We start from the raw sequence: 14,066 nt of genomic DNA on the forward strand, positions 1-14,066 counted from the left end.
AGTGGGTAACAGTCTTTCGGACATGCTTTGTTGAGGTCCTTGAAGTCAATACACATCCTCCATGACCCGTTGCTTTTCTTTACCATCACAGGATTGGCTACCCACGTCTGGTATCGGATCGGGCGGATAATGTTTGCGCGCAACAGGTCCTCAACTTGCTCATTCATGGCCTTCGCCTTTTCATCCCCCATGATTCTCTTCTTCTGAGCAATTGGCTCCACCGACTTGAACGTGTTAAGAGAATGTTGCGCCAAGTCTCGCGGTACTCCCGTCATATCGGAGTGTTGCCACGCGAAAACCGACGTGTATTTTATGAGCAACTTTTTCATTCTCAATCTCGTTTCGTCTGAAATGGTAGCGCCAATTGTGACCGTTTGCTCTGGGAATTTTGGGTTTAAAATCCACTTCTCTGGCGCATTGTCAGCCATTGTAAGTTTCATTCTCCCTTCCCGCGGCGTGCTTGTCACTGCGCACAAATGATCGCGGTAAACAAATGCTACGCCTGTTGGTGTAGGGATCCCCAATGCGCCGTGCGCTGGCGATGGTACAGCATTAAATTGGGCAATCGTTCCCCTACCCAGGATCATATTGTGGCATGACGTGGTGGGCAAGACCAAGAAGTTGACAACTTCGGCTCGCTTGTGCTCATCATCCCCCATAGTTAGTTCAAATTGAATCTGGCCTAGGGGATGTATGATTTCATTTGAGACACCACAGATTGGTGCGTTCACAATTTCGAGCCGAGCTTGGTCTGCCGGGTCTAACTTTCTGAAACACTGCTCATACATAATGTCAGATTCGCTTCCAGTGTCCACCAGGACCTTTGACACTTCGTAATGAGCAATGTGTGTGGTAATAACGAGAGGACTGCTTATTGAAGGGCCTCCCCTGATTCTTGGGAAGATGACTTGCTGCTCGCGCCAATCTCCGTGAATTTGCGCGCTTCTCTTTCTTGACGTCTGCCCTTGTCGTCCCCCTTCAGCCACACAGATTCTCTTGTACTTCTTGCTGGCAGAGGCTCCCTCCGGTTGCTCATCTTCTATTCTTTGGTTTTTTACCAAGTGAGCCAGCCTGCCAGACTTTACATCCTTCTCGATCGCATCCTTTAAATGATGGCATGCGTCGGTGTTGTGGCCCGGGGACCTGTGAAATTCACAATATTTACCACTGTTTTGCGGCCCCTTGTAGTGTAGTTGCTTGGGAGGCTTGAATTGGACATTCTCAGTACTTAACACCTGTGAAGGTGTTTTAGTGAGGGGAGTCCATATTCTTGGCAGAGGTCTGCTAGGATCTCTGCCGCCCTCCCTCTTGTCACCCTCCCCGTGTTTACGAGCATCCTTTTGGGGCTGGGGTGAGCTAGGTTGCGCTTGTTTTTCCGCGGAAGAAAAACTTGTTGGCTGCAACCTGGACCATACAGAGTTCTGTTTGGCCCTCTTCTCTTTGCTGCGCGGTGATTCAGCCTGATGCGCTCTTTCTCTTGCCCTATCTTGGGCAATCTGTTTCTCATTTTTCGCGAAAACTCGCGATGCCTCCATTAACTTGGCCCACGTGGTGGGCATACCATCTTTGCTTACGAGAGCTCGTCGTAACTGATCACTGCGCGCGCCTTGTATAAAGGCCACGCGCATGAGCTGCTCAGTTATGCCCCCGATTGCCAGGGACTCCTGATTGAAACGAGTGATGTAATCTTCAATCGTTTCATCATTCCTGCGGATGCAGTGCATGATGTCATCAGGATCGCGCGTGTGCCTGCGCTGCTGTACGAAGTGGGCCTGGAACTTTTCTAATAGTTCCTCGAACCCATCAATTTGCCCTGTCGGCAAGCTCTCGAACCATACTCGCGCTGCGCCCGTGAGGCAGCGGGCAAACATATGACACCATGTTGGCATCGTCCAGCTCTCTAGGTTTCCCGTGTTATAGAAACCTTGCAAAAAGTCATCTGGATCTGTCGTGCCATCATATTTCCCCAGACCACTTGGCATCTTGGTCTTGTGCTGGATGGGAGCCTGCGCGATGCGCGCAGTAAACTTTGAGTGTTTTACCAGGATGGCTGGTCTGTAGGGTGTGGTTACGTCCACTTGCCCTCTGACCGGTGGGCTGTATGGCATGTGCAGATCCGGATCTGCTCTGGCTCCTGGCGCCATGTTCACAGGCGCGCGGAGCTGCGAGCCTCCTGCATGAGTATCCCTTGTCTTTCTCATGCTATGCACCTCTTCATCACTGAACTCTGTGTGTGCAGTGTGAACAGAATGCCCTTCTTCCGGCGCGCGCGGCCTTTTTGTGGGCTGCTTCTCCATCGCTTGCCTTTGTGCTTGGTCGGCTAGCTTCTTCTGTTTGATCATTTCAGTGTACTTTTCCATCAGACGCCGCTGCTCATTTATGAGCCATTCATTCGGATCGTCTGCTTCATCTTCTGGACCCATTGGTCCCTTCAGCTTCGCGCCGGCCATATTTTGTAACGTGTGATCGTCTGGAGGAGTTTCAGTCTGGCCGTGAGGGGTTGTGACGAAGGGACGGTTGCTGGTGGTACGCGTAGAATCACGCGGAACCCTCAGAAACTGCTGTCCGTCGTTAACACCCTCACGTTCAATATCCTCCAGAGCTTGATCAACGTTACGAACTCCAGAAACCATGGTGATTGAATTTTTTAGATCTGGATGAGATCTGATTGCCGTTTGTAACAGTGGATGGCGCCAATGAAGAAACGTGGATCTACTCACTGGTAGCAGATCTACCTTCCTCGGGTGTGATTAAACTATTTCACCGATGGTTCTTCTGGATCCGAGTTCTTCCACCTACAAAATGAACAGCGCCGTTACTTACCCCTCAGAAAGGGACAGAGGGGTCCTCTTTGGGGTAACCCTCCGGCGTGAGAATCAGTATCTTTTGGAGAAGATAATAATGTTTGTAGGTAAGTCAATCTCCAGAGTATCGCTGAATCGCTGAATACCCTTGATGATGTGACTGTGTGTTTCCTGTAACTGACTGTGAGTGAATATAATTCAATATGATTGAATGTGATATCACTACTTGTAACTGTCAATGATTGAGTGTGAATGAATGTGTCATCAAAGTGGAGTTGATGCTGTATTTATAGTGCTAGGGTTTCCACTGGTTGGGCTCAGCCTCGTTGGCCTCCTCCAACCGCACTGCGCCATGTGTCCTCTGGGACACCTGGCGCTTTCTTGTTGGTTGTAATCATGTGGTAGCACATGTGTCATGCTGAGTTGTCGACCTTTCATTTGGCAGCTGTCAACATCAGCATATTCTTACTCCTTAAAAAGATGCCTTCTAGAAGATTGTCTGACGTGCACAATCAAGGTTGCCCTAACCCTGATTTGGATAAGGACGAGGTTGATTATGTGCACGTGTGATATGCGCCCATCCTGAGGATGCGCGAAGTCTTCTTTTTATTCTGACGCGCAGATATTTCATGCGCAGGTGTGATATGCACGAGCGTGTGATATGCGCCGCGCGCTGGTGCGCCACGCGCATATGTGACGCGCGAGCATATGTGATGTGCAAGAGCATGCGATATGCGCCGCGCGCATATGTGATGCGCGAGCATATGATGCCTGAGCATGTTTTGTATGCGCCATGCGCCTGGGTTTTGGCTTTGTGCCTTCATAATGTCTTTATCTTGCGGGTTGACCCGCCTTGCTTGGTGTTGAGGCGGGTACATACCTCTTCACAAACACAAATCAATAGTCGTATTCTTTTTTGTTCGTGTATTACAATTAAGTTTTATATGCTGAAATGAAGATAAACCTTAAGTGTTTCGTATTTTCTACATCTGATATACTTTCTTGTACGTAGTTGCACATAAATTTATATGCAGAAGACTCATATATTCATTCAGTATAATGATTATCAAAGTTAGAAGTTAAATAAGAGTACAATATACATCCTGAAAAAGCTGTGGACCAGAGCACAAACTCTTTCATTACATAGCATCTTCATTACATCATATGCTATCTTATTGTAATCACAACTCAAGATTAACTATCATTCTAAGCAAGTGCCAACAACATTTAATTTCGTACATTGTGGTACTGACAAGACATTTTCGCTTGATGTTAAGTTGATATTGCCTATAAGTTATTTTAACCTAACTATTAACAATCGATTTTGACAAAATAACGACATTGCTAAATTATATTTACATTACATGTTTTACCGAAAGAATGAAAATTTGGTGGGAGAAAACCCGAAGTATAATTTTATGCGTTAAACAAGAGTTTATTGTGTTGAGAATCACGCATCACAAGAGGAAACCTAATACAATATGAATCCATGTCACGTGTAGATGGAAAATTTTCTGCTAACCATACCTTTATTAATAATTCATGAGTGAAAAGTTGATACGCAAGAGGTGACTTTAAGCCGGAATTGGTGATTAGATTGTGCTACTAGCCCCTTTGTAAAGCATATTATGAATTTTCTACTAACCATAGAGGTGCACAAATCGGGTTTTTTGAATACCCGGGTTCGGGTATGACCGGGTACGGGTACGCCCGAGTATTGGTATAATCAGGTCGGGTTTGGGTCGGGTATTGTCTCTAAAACCATACCTTATGCATCGGGTCGGGTCGGGTATAGAACCGGGTATTCTAAAACCGGGTATTTCAATACCCTATTATCATGTATTGAAAAAACCCTATTTACGGGTTTTTTCGGGTTTTTTTCCGGGTACTTTTCGGGTATAGATTAGATTTTTAAAAGCTTGCACTTTTTAGGGGTATTTTTCGGGTATACATCGGGTATTTGAAATACCCGGTTTTGGGTATTGGAAAATCCGGTTCCGGGTATGAAACCGGTTCGGGTTTTCGGGTATTACCGGGTACAAATCGAGTCCGGTTTGGGTTCTGGTTTTAGTGCCAAAATGCATACCTTATCCATACCCTACGGGTAGGGTCGGGTACGGGTTCGGGTATTAAAAAAAACCAATTCCGGGTTTTTATTTCTGGTCCGGTTCCGGGATCGGGTTTTTTTTGTGCACCTCTAACTAACCATACCTTTGTTAATAATACTGTTACATTTGTGGGCCGATAATTACTATGGTAAATGCTAACAATGAAAGCTGGGCTTGTAAAGAATGGCTTTATGTTTTATTCAAATGGGCCGCGTTATGCAAGATAAGATGTTGGTATAACTTATTAGTGAGACACAAGTCAGGCCAGACAATAAAGTCTTAGCAAAATCTCTATATTGGGCTTACAAAAATGGGATAATTTAAGTGTGGTCGAGAGGCACAAATCCTACTCTGTTAACCGAAGCAAAACCGGTTGGAGCCAATAACAGTTATTGAGAAATCATTCTTCACGAACTCTTTTTTTATTCTATCTTTTATACAAATACTATTATTAATTTTAAAACAATTACCTATTAAAATAATGTTACTACTTTTTAAAAATTGCATAGTTAAAAAAGTAAAGAACAAGCATAAAAAGCAAATATAAAACACAAATATATATATAGGGGAAGATTCATATACATTTTGATCTTAACATGAGTACGTAGGAAATAATGCCAATTTATTTAAAAATGCGAACGTAAGAAACAATACCAACTACAATACCAACCTACATAAAAAATGACTTATAATGACAAAGAAAAGAACCTAAAAATTACAACAAAAGAATCAAAATTAAGAATAAAATAATAACAGCATATACCAACAAATACTTATAACAGCAAAAGAAAACATCTAATAATAACAACAAAATATAAATAAGCAAATACTTATAACGTCTCATAATCGAAAATTAGCAAATACGAACAAAAAATAGTAGCAAACACCTATAAAAATAAACCTAATCGTAACAACAAATTGGTTCTCACCGTTTTCATGTTAAGAATAAAATGTATTTGATCATGTTTCTATATATATATATATATATATGTATATATATATATATAGGGTAGGGTTAATGTAAAAAATGATATTTTTGTGAGAAGAATAAGAATAGATATAGGCCATTGGATCTATGATCTAGTGGTTGAGATTGGTGGTTTCTAAATAATTGTATTGTTTCATATTTACATTGTATAGTGTCATATTTAGGTGGTTTGTTTTATTTTAAAGCTCTTCTCACACTTCTCACAAAAAACTTGTTTTTTATTTGAACTCTTTTATATATATATATATATATATATATATATATATATATATATATATATAGGATTAGTATCATTACAAAACTCTTAAATTAATTAAGAACTTGAAGAAACCCTTGAAAATTACGTTTTTTACAAATTTTTTTGTATGTTAGTGTTATTTGAGTGTAGTTTTATCGTTTTTTATATCTATAATTACGATTACAATTATAAAATTTAGTTTTTACACATATCTAAACTTTTTTCTGCATATATGTAAATTTGTTATCACATAAATTTTACACATATGTAAACTTGTGATTTATATATGTAATAACAAATTTATATATAAAATATGGTAAAACTAGTTTTAAACAATGTTAATATATGAAAAAAATTAAAAAAATGTTTGTTTCTTATGAGTTCCTAGAAGTCTTAACATTTTTTAAGTTCTCAAATGATACTAACCCATATATATATATATATATATATATATATATATATATATATATATATATATATATATATATATATATGATTGATTTCTTTTGAGAACCACTATGAGTTTTAAGAACTCGAAAGAACTCAACGTAACAATTTTTTTTTCGAATTTTTTTTACACATGTGTAATACGTAAGTGTAAGTGATGTACAAAAAATTACAGTATTTTTTTACACACCGAATCGACTTTTTACACATGTGTAACTAACGTTTAAACTTGTGTAATTATCAAAAATACTTATTCTCTATCCTGCTTCATTTTTTAATTAAATTTAATATCAGCCACATATTTTAAATCATTTAATTAAATGTGTGGTTCAAAATTGAGTTCTTAAAGTTCTTAAAACTCACCATGGTTCTCAAAATAACCCTCATATATATATATATAGCAATCAACGTGGTCGTCCGTAGATGAAATAGAAATTACCACTCCAAACTCATGCCAACTAAAAAATATTTTATTTTAAATATAACTATATTTTTAATAGAATGTATCATAAACGTTAACAAAAATTTAGATAAATGAAAGCGGTTGTGTGACAAATTATGGTGTGGTGTTCCTAGGCGGCAGCGCAACTTTGCGGTTTTTGTGTACCCGATGGTCTAAGAGGTTTTGTCGATGAATTAGACATCAACAACCTGTAAATTTAAGAGAGAGTAACAAAGTGATAGATTTGGGTTCTCAAAGGTAGGCTAATAAGCTCAAATATCGCACTGAGATATTCGAAGCTCTTATTTTTTGATAAATTGAAATAAATAATCTCATCATTTGTGTATTGGTCGATAATAATTTTACCATTAAAAATTCATTCCAACAATCCAACCTTCCGCCTCTATTTACTCCCAATGGACATCCGTTAAAAAACACTTAACGTCGTTAAGTTTTTTTTTTCGAATTTCAAACTGAAGTTTTAAGGCTTTTGACCGAAAGAATAATACGAGTCGACTGATGTAAACCTGATATTGAAACGGTGATCCAAAGGATGAAACAGTGTTTCAATTCAGGTGTTTGAAGTTCCAATTAACAAAATCCATGTCATTTGAATCAATGTTTCGAGATAAGCATTTACATTAGTCAATCCGTATCATTTTTCTGACATTCGAAAAAACACTTAACGACGACGTTCGTGAGTACTCTTAATGTAAAAATATTTCCACAAGGTACCACATTTACCAAAAAATGAATTAGTAGAGGGACCATTTTGGTAATTCAATTCACCAACAAACTAGCTTATATAAAGTCAACACAATTCTCATATCATCTTATAGCTCTGATTCAAACCCTTTCAACTGAAATCACGTACATCCATCAGCAAAAATGAGCACCGATCAAGATTCCGGTGGCTTCTTGCCACCCACCACCACCACCACCGTATTTACAAACCCACACCACCGCCAACCACCCATATCCTCCAGTACCGGATTCATCTCTTTACCACTCCCACAACCACAACCACAACCATCTCCAACGTCACCCAAAACCACCTCTAACAATATTAACTCATGCACCACCCAAGAATCAGAACTCACCGCCGCTATTGACCGTGCCATTATCAAGATTCGACATGCGGTAGCATCCGCCACTAAACCCACCACCGTTGAGACCAACAACCCGATTCGCCGAACTAAATCAGACTCCACGTATCAAGAACACCCAACAAGAAGAAACCCACCTCGCCGGACAACAAGAAGACGAAAGGTGTGGGCACCCGCAAGTTCAAGAAACACGGTTCCGGAGTCTTCGAATCGAGAAGAAGGTCCCAAAGTTAAGGTTGGTTACACACGAGTTCTTGAATATTATTATTATTATTATTATTGGAGGTTTATTGTAGTTTCATGTTGTTAGGGTTTTATTTATTAAAAAAATGATGGGTTTTTTTTTTTTTGCATGCATGCAGAGATTGAGGAAAATGGAAGAAGTAGTTACTGAGATCGAACAAAGGTTTCGGGATCTTATGCGTGAATCTGAATTAGATGAAGATGAACAAGAAAATGTTGGAGATGATAACCCCTCTAAGGTAAAATTCTTATAATATGTTTTACAGTATTTTTGTTAAATAATTAATGGTTAATTTTTGTAGTTTTGATTATTAATATAATGATATGTAAGAAATAGTTAATGCATGGAATATGTTCATGAAAGTAATAATTCACTTTCACTTGTTTTTTATTAATTGTCCAAAAGTTATGAAGTGTATATATAGAAAACCTTTTAGAGTTTGAGAATTTTCTCATTAAAGTTCTACAAATTTAAACTATTTGGGCAAAACAAATTGCATTTGAACGAATAATTTTTTTTCCCAAAACTCAGTGGATTTTGTGTATATATTCATACATACAAGTTTACACGAATAGCAGGTTAAAATGGCTTTCTATTCCTTTTTTCCTTTTAAGATTCTAACATTCAATACAATATTAATTCAAAGGGTTTGTTCATGTGTTAATTTCACAGCCAATCCAGGAGCCCGACGAAGGTGGAGAAGAATGTGTAGGTTTCAAAAGACTTAATGAAGATGAAGAGGAATGTGTTGGATTCAATCGACTTGATGACGGGGCGTTAAGAATCAAGATGCGTTGTTCATGTCACAAACACTTTGAGATTTTGCATAATCATATTGGGTGCTTCTACCGGCTGATATAGTGTGCATAAAACTGAACCGGTTGATGGGGAGTAGTCAGTATTTTGAGCGATGAAGATTCCATGTAAACTACATAATTTTTTTCTTGTTTCACTCAGTTTGTTCATGATTGGCTAAATTGACCGAGGTTGTATCAATAACTAATAAGTCGTATTTGAGTTGATTTTGTTTGGGTTTAGAGTGTTATTTTTTAGACTCACTTATTCTGTATTAAAAATACACTTACTAGCTTGTGCCACTAGATCGAGTATGTTTTCATCGGGGAAAAAATCATTGAAAGAAGGAAACATAAACGACGAAGAAAATCTAAACAATAGAATTAGATATTGATATGATGCACCAAAAAGTTTCATTAACTATCTTAACATTAGATACTTAGATACTTAGATTAGATGTTGATGCACCAAAATATTTTTTATAAATAAAAATTTAGAATTTCTATCAAATCAATGTTAATGGTAGTATCCTAGCAAATGCAAGGTTTGATAGATTTTATGGTGGAGTGAAATTGTTGTAAATAAATTTAAAAAAAAAGCAAATTCAGTAACGGTAGTCATAACACAATTTCTCATAAAATTCAATTCTATGTCGAATTGACCAAAATAAAATCAAAGCTTAATTTACTCTTTTGCACCTCAATCTTATGGATTTTCTCTTAGGCTGTGTGTAATGGGGCGTGAGATTCGGCGAAGAGGGGGGAGAACACCCCCCCCCCCCGGCGATATGTGGGCGAAAAGGGGCGGGGGCAGGGTTCTTTTATCGCCAATGGGGTTTTAATAATAATATTATTATATTAATTTGACCGTTGTAATGGTCAAAAAAAAATTAAACAATATATATATATATATAGGGAATGGATCAAATACAAATTAAAAACCCGTACTAAACGTACGAATCAAAGAATTAGACGGTGGCAATTTCGTAATTAATCAAACAAACTATTTCTTCAGAGCGCTGATCAATTCAATTCAATCCAATTCAAAAACATATTACAATTCCATTGTGGTGTAGCTGCCTAGGGTTAATGTTAGCGATATAAATACATAAAGTGTTCTTAATCTCTCAAATCTTATTGTGGATTCGATTAATCGACTTCTTCAATGGCTGAAGACATGGACACTGAAATTGAAGGTATGTAGTTCTTCATTCGGTTTCAATCAGCTTCGATTATTCATGTAATTAGTGTATTGATTATCGAGCTATTTAATTCATTGAATTATCCAGTTAATTATGTTCACAAGTAGAGTAATTACTCTATCATAAGTAGAATAGTTATTTGCATAAGTAGTGTAATTGTTTAATCCTAAATAGAGTAATTATTTAATCATACGTAGTGTAATTATATGTTTGATCTTGTTGTAGATATTTTAACTTTGTAGAGTAATTATACGTCTGTCTGATCTTAATGTAGATAACATAACAAAAGATATAATGGTTGGGATAAAGTTCAAACCTGCTGTATCTTCTTCATTAAAACCAGTTGAAGGCATGATTTTTCCATCTTTGGATGCTTCATATCAGTTTTATGTAGAATATGCTAATAAAGGCGGTTTTTCAGTACGTAAAGTTTCTCAAACTGAAAAGAATGGTTTTATACAGTATAAGTATTTTATATGTTCAAAAGAGGGATCTAAGCCACAAAAGAAATTTGATTCTCTTAGAAGAATTTCATCTAAGGAAAAAAACAAAAGAAGTATAGGAATAGGCCTTCTATCCGAACTGGTTGTCTAGCACAAATTGCATTATGTACTACTGATGGTGGCAAATCATATAAGATAAACAAGTTTATTGAAGAACATAATCACACTTTAATTTCCCAAGAAGATATGCACTTTCTCCCTTCATCACGAAATTTGACAGTTATGCAACAAAAGAGGTTATATTCTTTATCCACACTAAATCTAGGTCCTGTTAAATCATTTAATATTTTTAGGACAGAATATGGTGGTTTTGATGATGTTGGTGTAACTGCTGCGGAATGCAAGAATTTTAAAAAAATATAAATTGCTATATTGGAGAATTTGATGCCGAAATGATTGTTCAACGGTTATTAAACAAGAAAGAGTATCTTCATGATTTTTCTTTTGACTATACTGTGGATGAGAGTGGTTGTCTAACTGGATTATTCTGGGCAGACGAACTTTGTAAAAAGAATTATTTGACTTTTAGTGATGTAATATCCTTCGATGCAACATTCAATACCAATAAGTAAGGTTTTCTTTCTTTTTATTTATTTATTTTTTTTAATAGTCAAACATTTTACATTTCCTTTTATTTTGATTCTTTTTGTCCACAGATACAAGATGGTTTTCGTTCCGTTCACCGGAATTGATAATCATTTTCGCAATGTTAATCTTGGAGCTGGTCTTATTGCAAAGGAGACAATTGAATCCTATATGTGGTTACTAACATGTTTTTTGAAAGCATTTGGGCGTTAACCAAAGGTTGTTACCGATCAAGATCCCGCCATGAAGTAAGCTATTGAATCCGTTTTTACTGAGAGCAGGCACAGATTATGCATGTGGCATATAATGAAGAAAGTAGCTGATAAGGTTAGTATTATTGCTAAATTTCTGAATAGAGTAATTATTTTTCTAAGCAGAGTAATTATTTTTTTTGTTTTTAGTTTGTGAGATTGCTCATAACTTTATACTGTGATTAAAAACTCAACTTGAGTAATTATTTCGTGTAATTAGAATAATTGTAGGTTGTAGAGTTTAGATTTAGTGTAAAGATTTTGAAATAAAACTACAATGTTTTAAGTAGAGTAATTATCTTTTTAAGCATTTTTTTAGTTTCATATTACAAACTATATTCTATCATGATCTTAAATCTTTCTTTTGTTTTCAGGTTGGGCCCATATTGTGTAACAATGAGGACTTTAAGCGTCGTATTTGTAACATAGTTTGGACAGATTCCATTGAACCTGATGAGTTTGAGATGACATGGCATGAAATAGTGAATGAATTTGGTCTTATTGATAATTCTTGGATATCTACTATGTTCTGTTTAAGATCAATGTGGATTCCAGCATCTTATGCGTACTACATCAAGGTCTGAGAGTGAAAACCAATTCTTTGGTCTTGTCGAACTCACAACTAACTCTTGTCGAGTTTTTTAGTCATTTTGATATGGCGCTTGAAACTCAAAGATATGCTCATCGAAAAAATGATCATGACACGATGAATACGAAACCTGGTGAATGTACTGAATCAGAATTTGAGGCTGGTGCTCTTAAGAGATACACCCATACAATTTTTGGGATGTTCAAGAAGAAATATATTGTAGTATTAACAGATGTCATCCCGTTGGCATTGTGGAAGATGGACTGAATGCAAAAATCTATGTTAAAGATAGAGAAGCTTTTGGAAAAGGTTTCCTTCAGGTACTTTTTTAGTGTATTTCTTATGAATAATATTTTGTTGTCTTTATTGTAGAGTAATTATATTTTATAAGTAGAGAAATTATGATGTTAATTGTGACAGATAAGATTATTTTTGTTTCTTTAATTGTAGAGTAATTATGAGTATAATTAGAGTAATTATGATGTTCATTACGATATATCAGATTTTTTTTTTGGTAGTGTACATACTCTTGAAATAAAACCATAATTTTGTAAGTAGAGTAATTATTTCTAAAATTAGAGTAATTATGTTATTGAAGCTTTTTTTTAACTAAATGTTTATCATTTCATAGGTATCCGTCATTTTTGCTGATAATGATTTTTCTGCTTCATGTAGCTGCAAAAGGTTTGAGCAATATGGTCTGTTGTGTCGGCATGTTTTTTTTGCGTTTAGCGTTTTTGAGATTGATGAGATTCCAAAGAAGTATATTTTGAGGCGTTGGATGAGGGATGCAGTTTCAAATAAAAGCAAGTGTTCGATTTTTGATAAAGATGTTGCTAATGGCAACATTGATAAGGCTAATGAGATTGTCCGTGACATAATGTTTGCAACTGAAAATATATGTAATATGTTATTCACGGACATAGAAACGTTAAGCAAAGTTAGAGATCAAATTAATGGCATGAGGGAAAAGGCAGAAGAGGGTTCTCAAGCTAAACCGATTTTGAAGAAAAATGATATGTTGGCTTCTCTTCTTGGATATGATCAACTGTCAACGTCTACTATTCGAGTTCCAACTGGTATTAGAAATAAAGGGCGCGGTTCTCACAAAAGATTTAAGTCATTAAAAGAAATAGCAGCCATTCGTGCTAGGAAACGGTCAAGAGTTTGCTCGGTGTGCGGTGAGGGAGGTCATGATATTCGAACATGTAAGAAAATGCTTGTTTATCCTCCTAAACATCTGCATGGACCATAGTTTTATATTGGATATATACTATATTGTTCTTTAGATTTTACAAAGTGTAATAAAAGGTATGACGAATACTTGAAAGAATGAAAAAAAATACTGCAATTATAGGTTTTTTTTCTAACATGGTAATTGTTTGCAATATAACTTTCTTTTATTAACTAGTGTAATTGTTGTGATGACTAGTAGAATAAACATTTTAACCTGTACTGTTATTGTTATAACATAATTTGATATTTGGACAAACAATTTTATAAGTCAACCATCACATGCAATCACATAACTAGAGTAATAAAAGCAAACAACTAGAGTAATTTTACATGCTTCATAATTCTAGTATAATAAAAGAGTAATAAAAGCATACAACTAGAGTAATTTTACCTGCCTCAAAATTCTAGTGTAATAAAAGCATTACATGCTTCAAGACAATGTCATCACATCTAAATTCAACCTGCGACGTCTAAATTTTTCCAGACAGAAAAACAAAACAAAACACAAAAAAAAGTCTTCTTCAAATTC

At 36.3% G+C, this 14,066-nt stretch overlaps 1 protein-coding gene across 1 annotated transcript; it reads left to right on the forward strand.

Annotated features, from left to right (window-relative positions):
- The first annotated feature begins 10,336 nt into the window (after positions 1–10,336).
- Positions 10,337–13,556, forward strand: LOC143632760 (uncharacterized). Its single transcript, XM_077101190.1, has 6 exons — positions 10,337–10,367; positions 10,648–10,834; positions 11,533–11,637; positions 11,743–11,788; positions 12,087–12,290; positions 12,933–13,556. The coding sequence occupies exons 1-6, from the start codon at positions 10,337–10,339 to the stop codon at positions 13,554–13,556; spliced, it is 1,197 nt and encodes a 398-aa protein (XP_076957305.1).
- Positions 13,557–14,066: the final 510 nt, after the last annotated feature.

Source organism: Bidens hawaiensis, unplaced genomic scaffold (assembly GCF_021521415.1).
Source record: "Bidens hawaiensis isolate Kalapana, Puna unplaced genomic scaffold, B.hawaiensis_p1.1 tig00000512_1, whole genome shotgun sequence".
Lineage (NCBI taxonomy): Eukaryota > Viridiplantae > Streptophyta > Magnoliopsida > Asterales > Asteraceae > Bidens > Bidens hawaiensis.

Excerpts from the sequence above, each read along its gene's own strand:
- LOC143632760 (XM_077101190.1), top strand. The coding sequence starts at position 10,337 with ATGGCTGAAGACATGGACACTGAAATTGAAG. Across the intron at positions 10,368-10,647 it reads CATGGACACTGAAATTGAAG|ATAACATAACAAAAGATATA; the intron begins GTATGTAGTTCT and ends ATCTTAATGTAG. Across the intron at positions 12,291-12,932 it reads CTTATGCGTACTACATCAAG|GTATCCGTCATTTTTGCTGA; the intron begins GTCTGAGAGTGA and ends ATCATTTCATAG.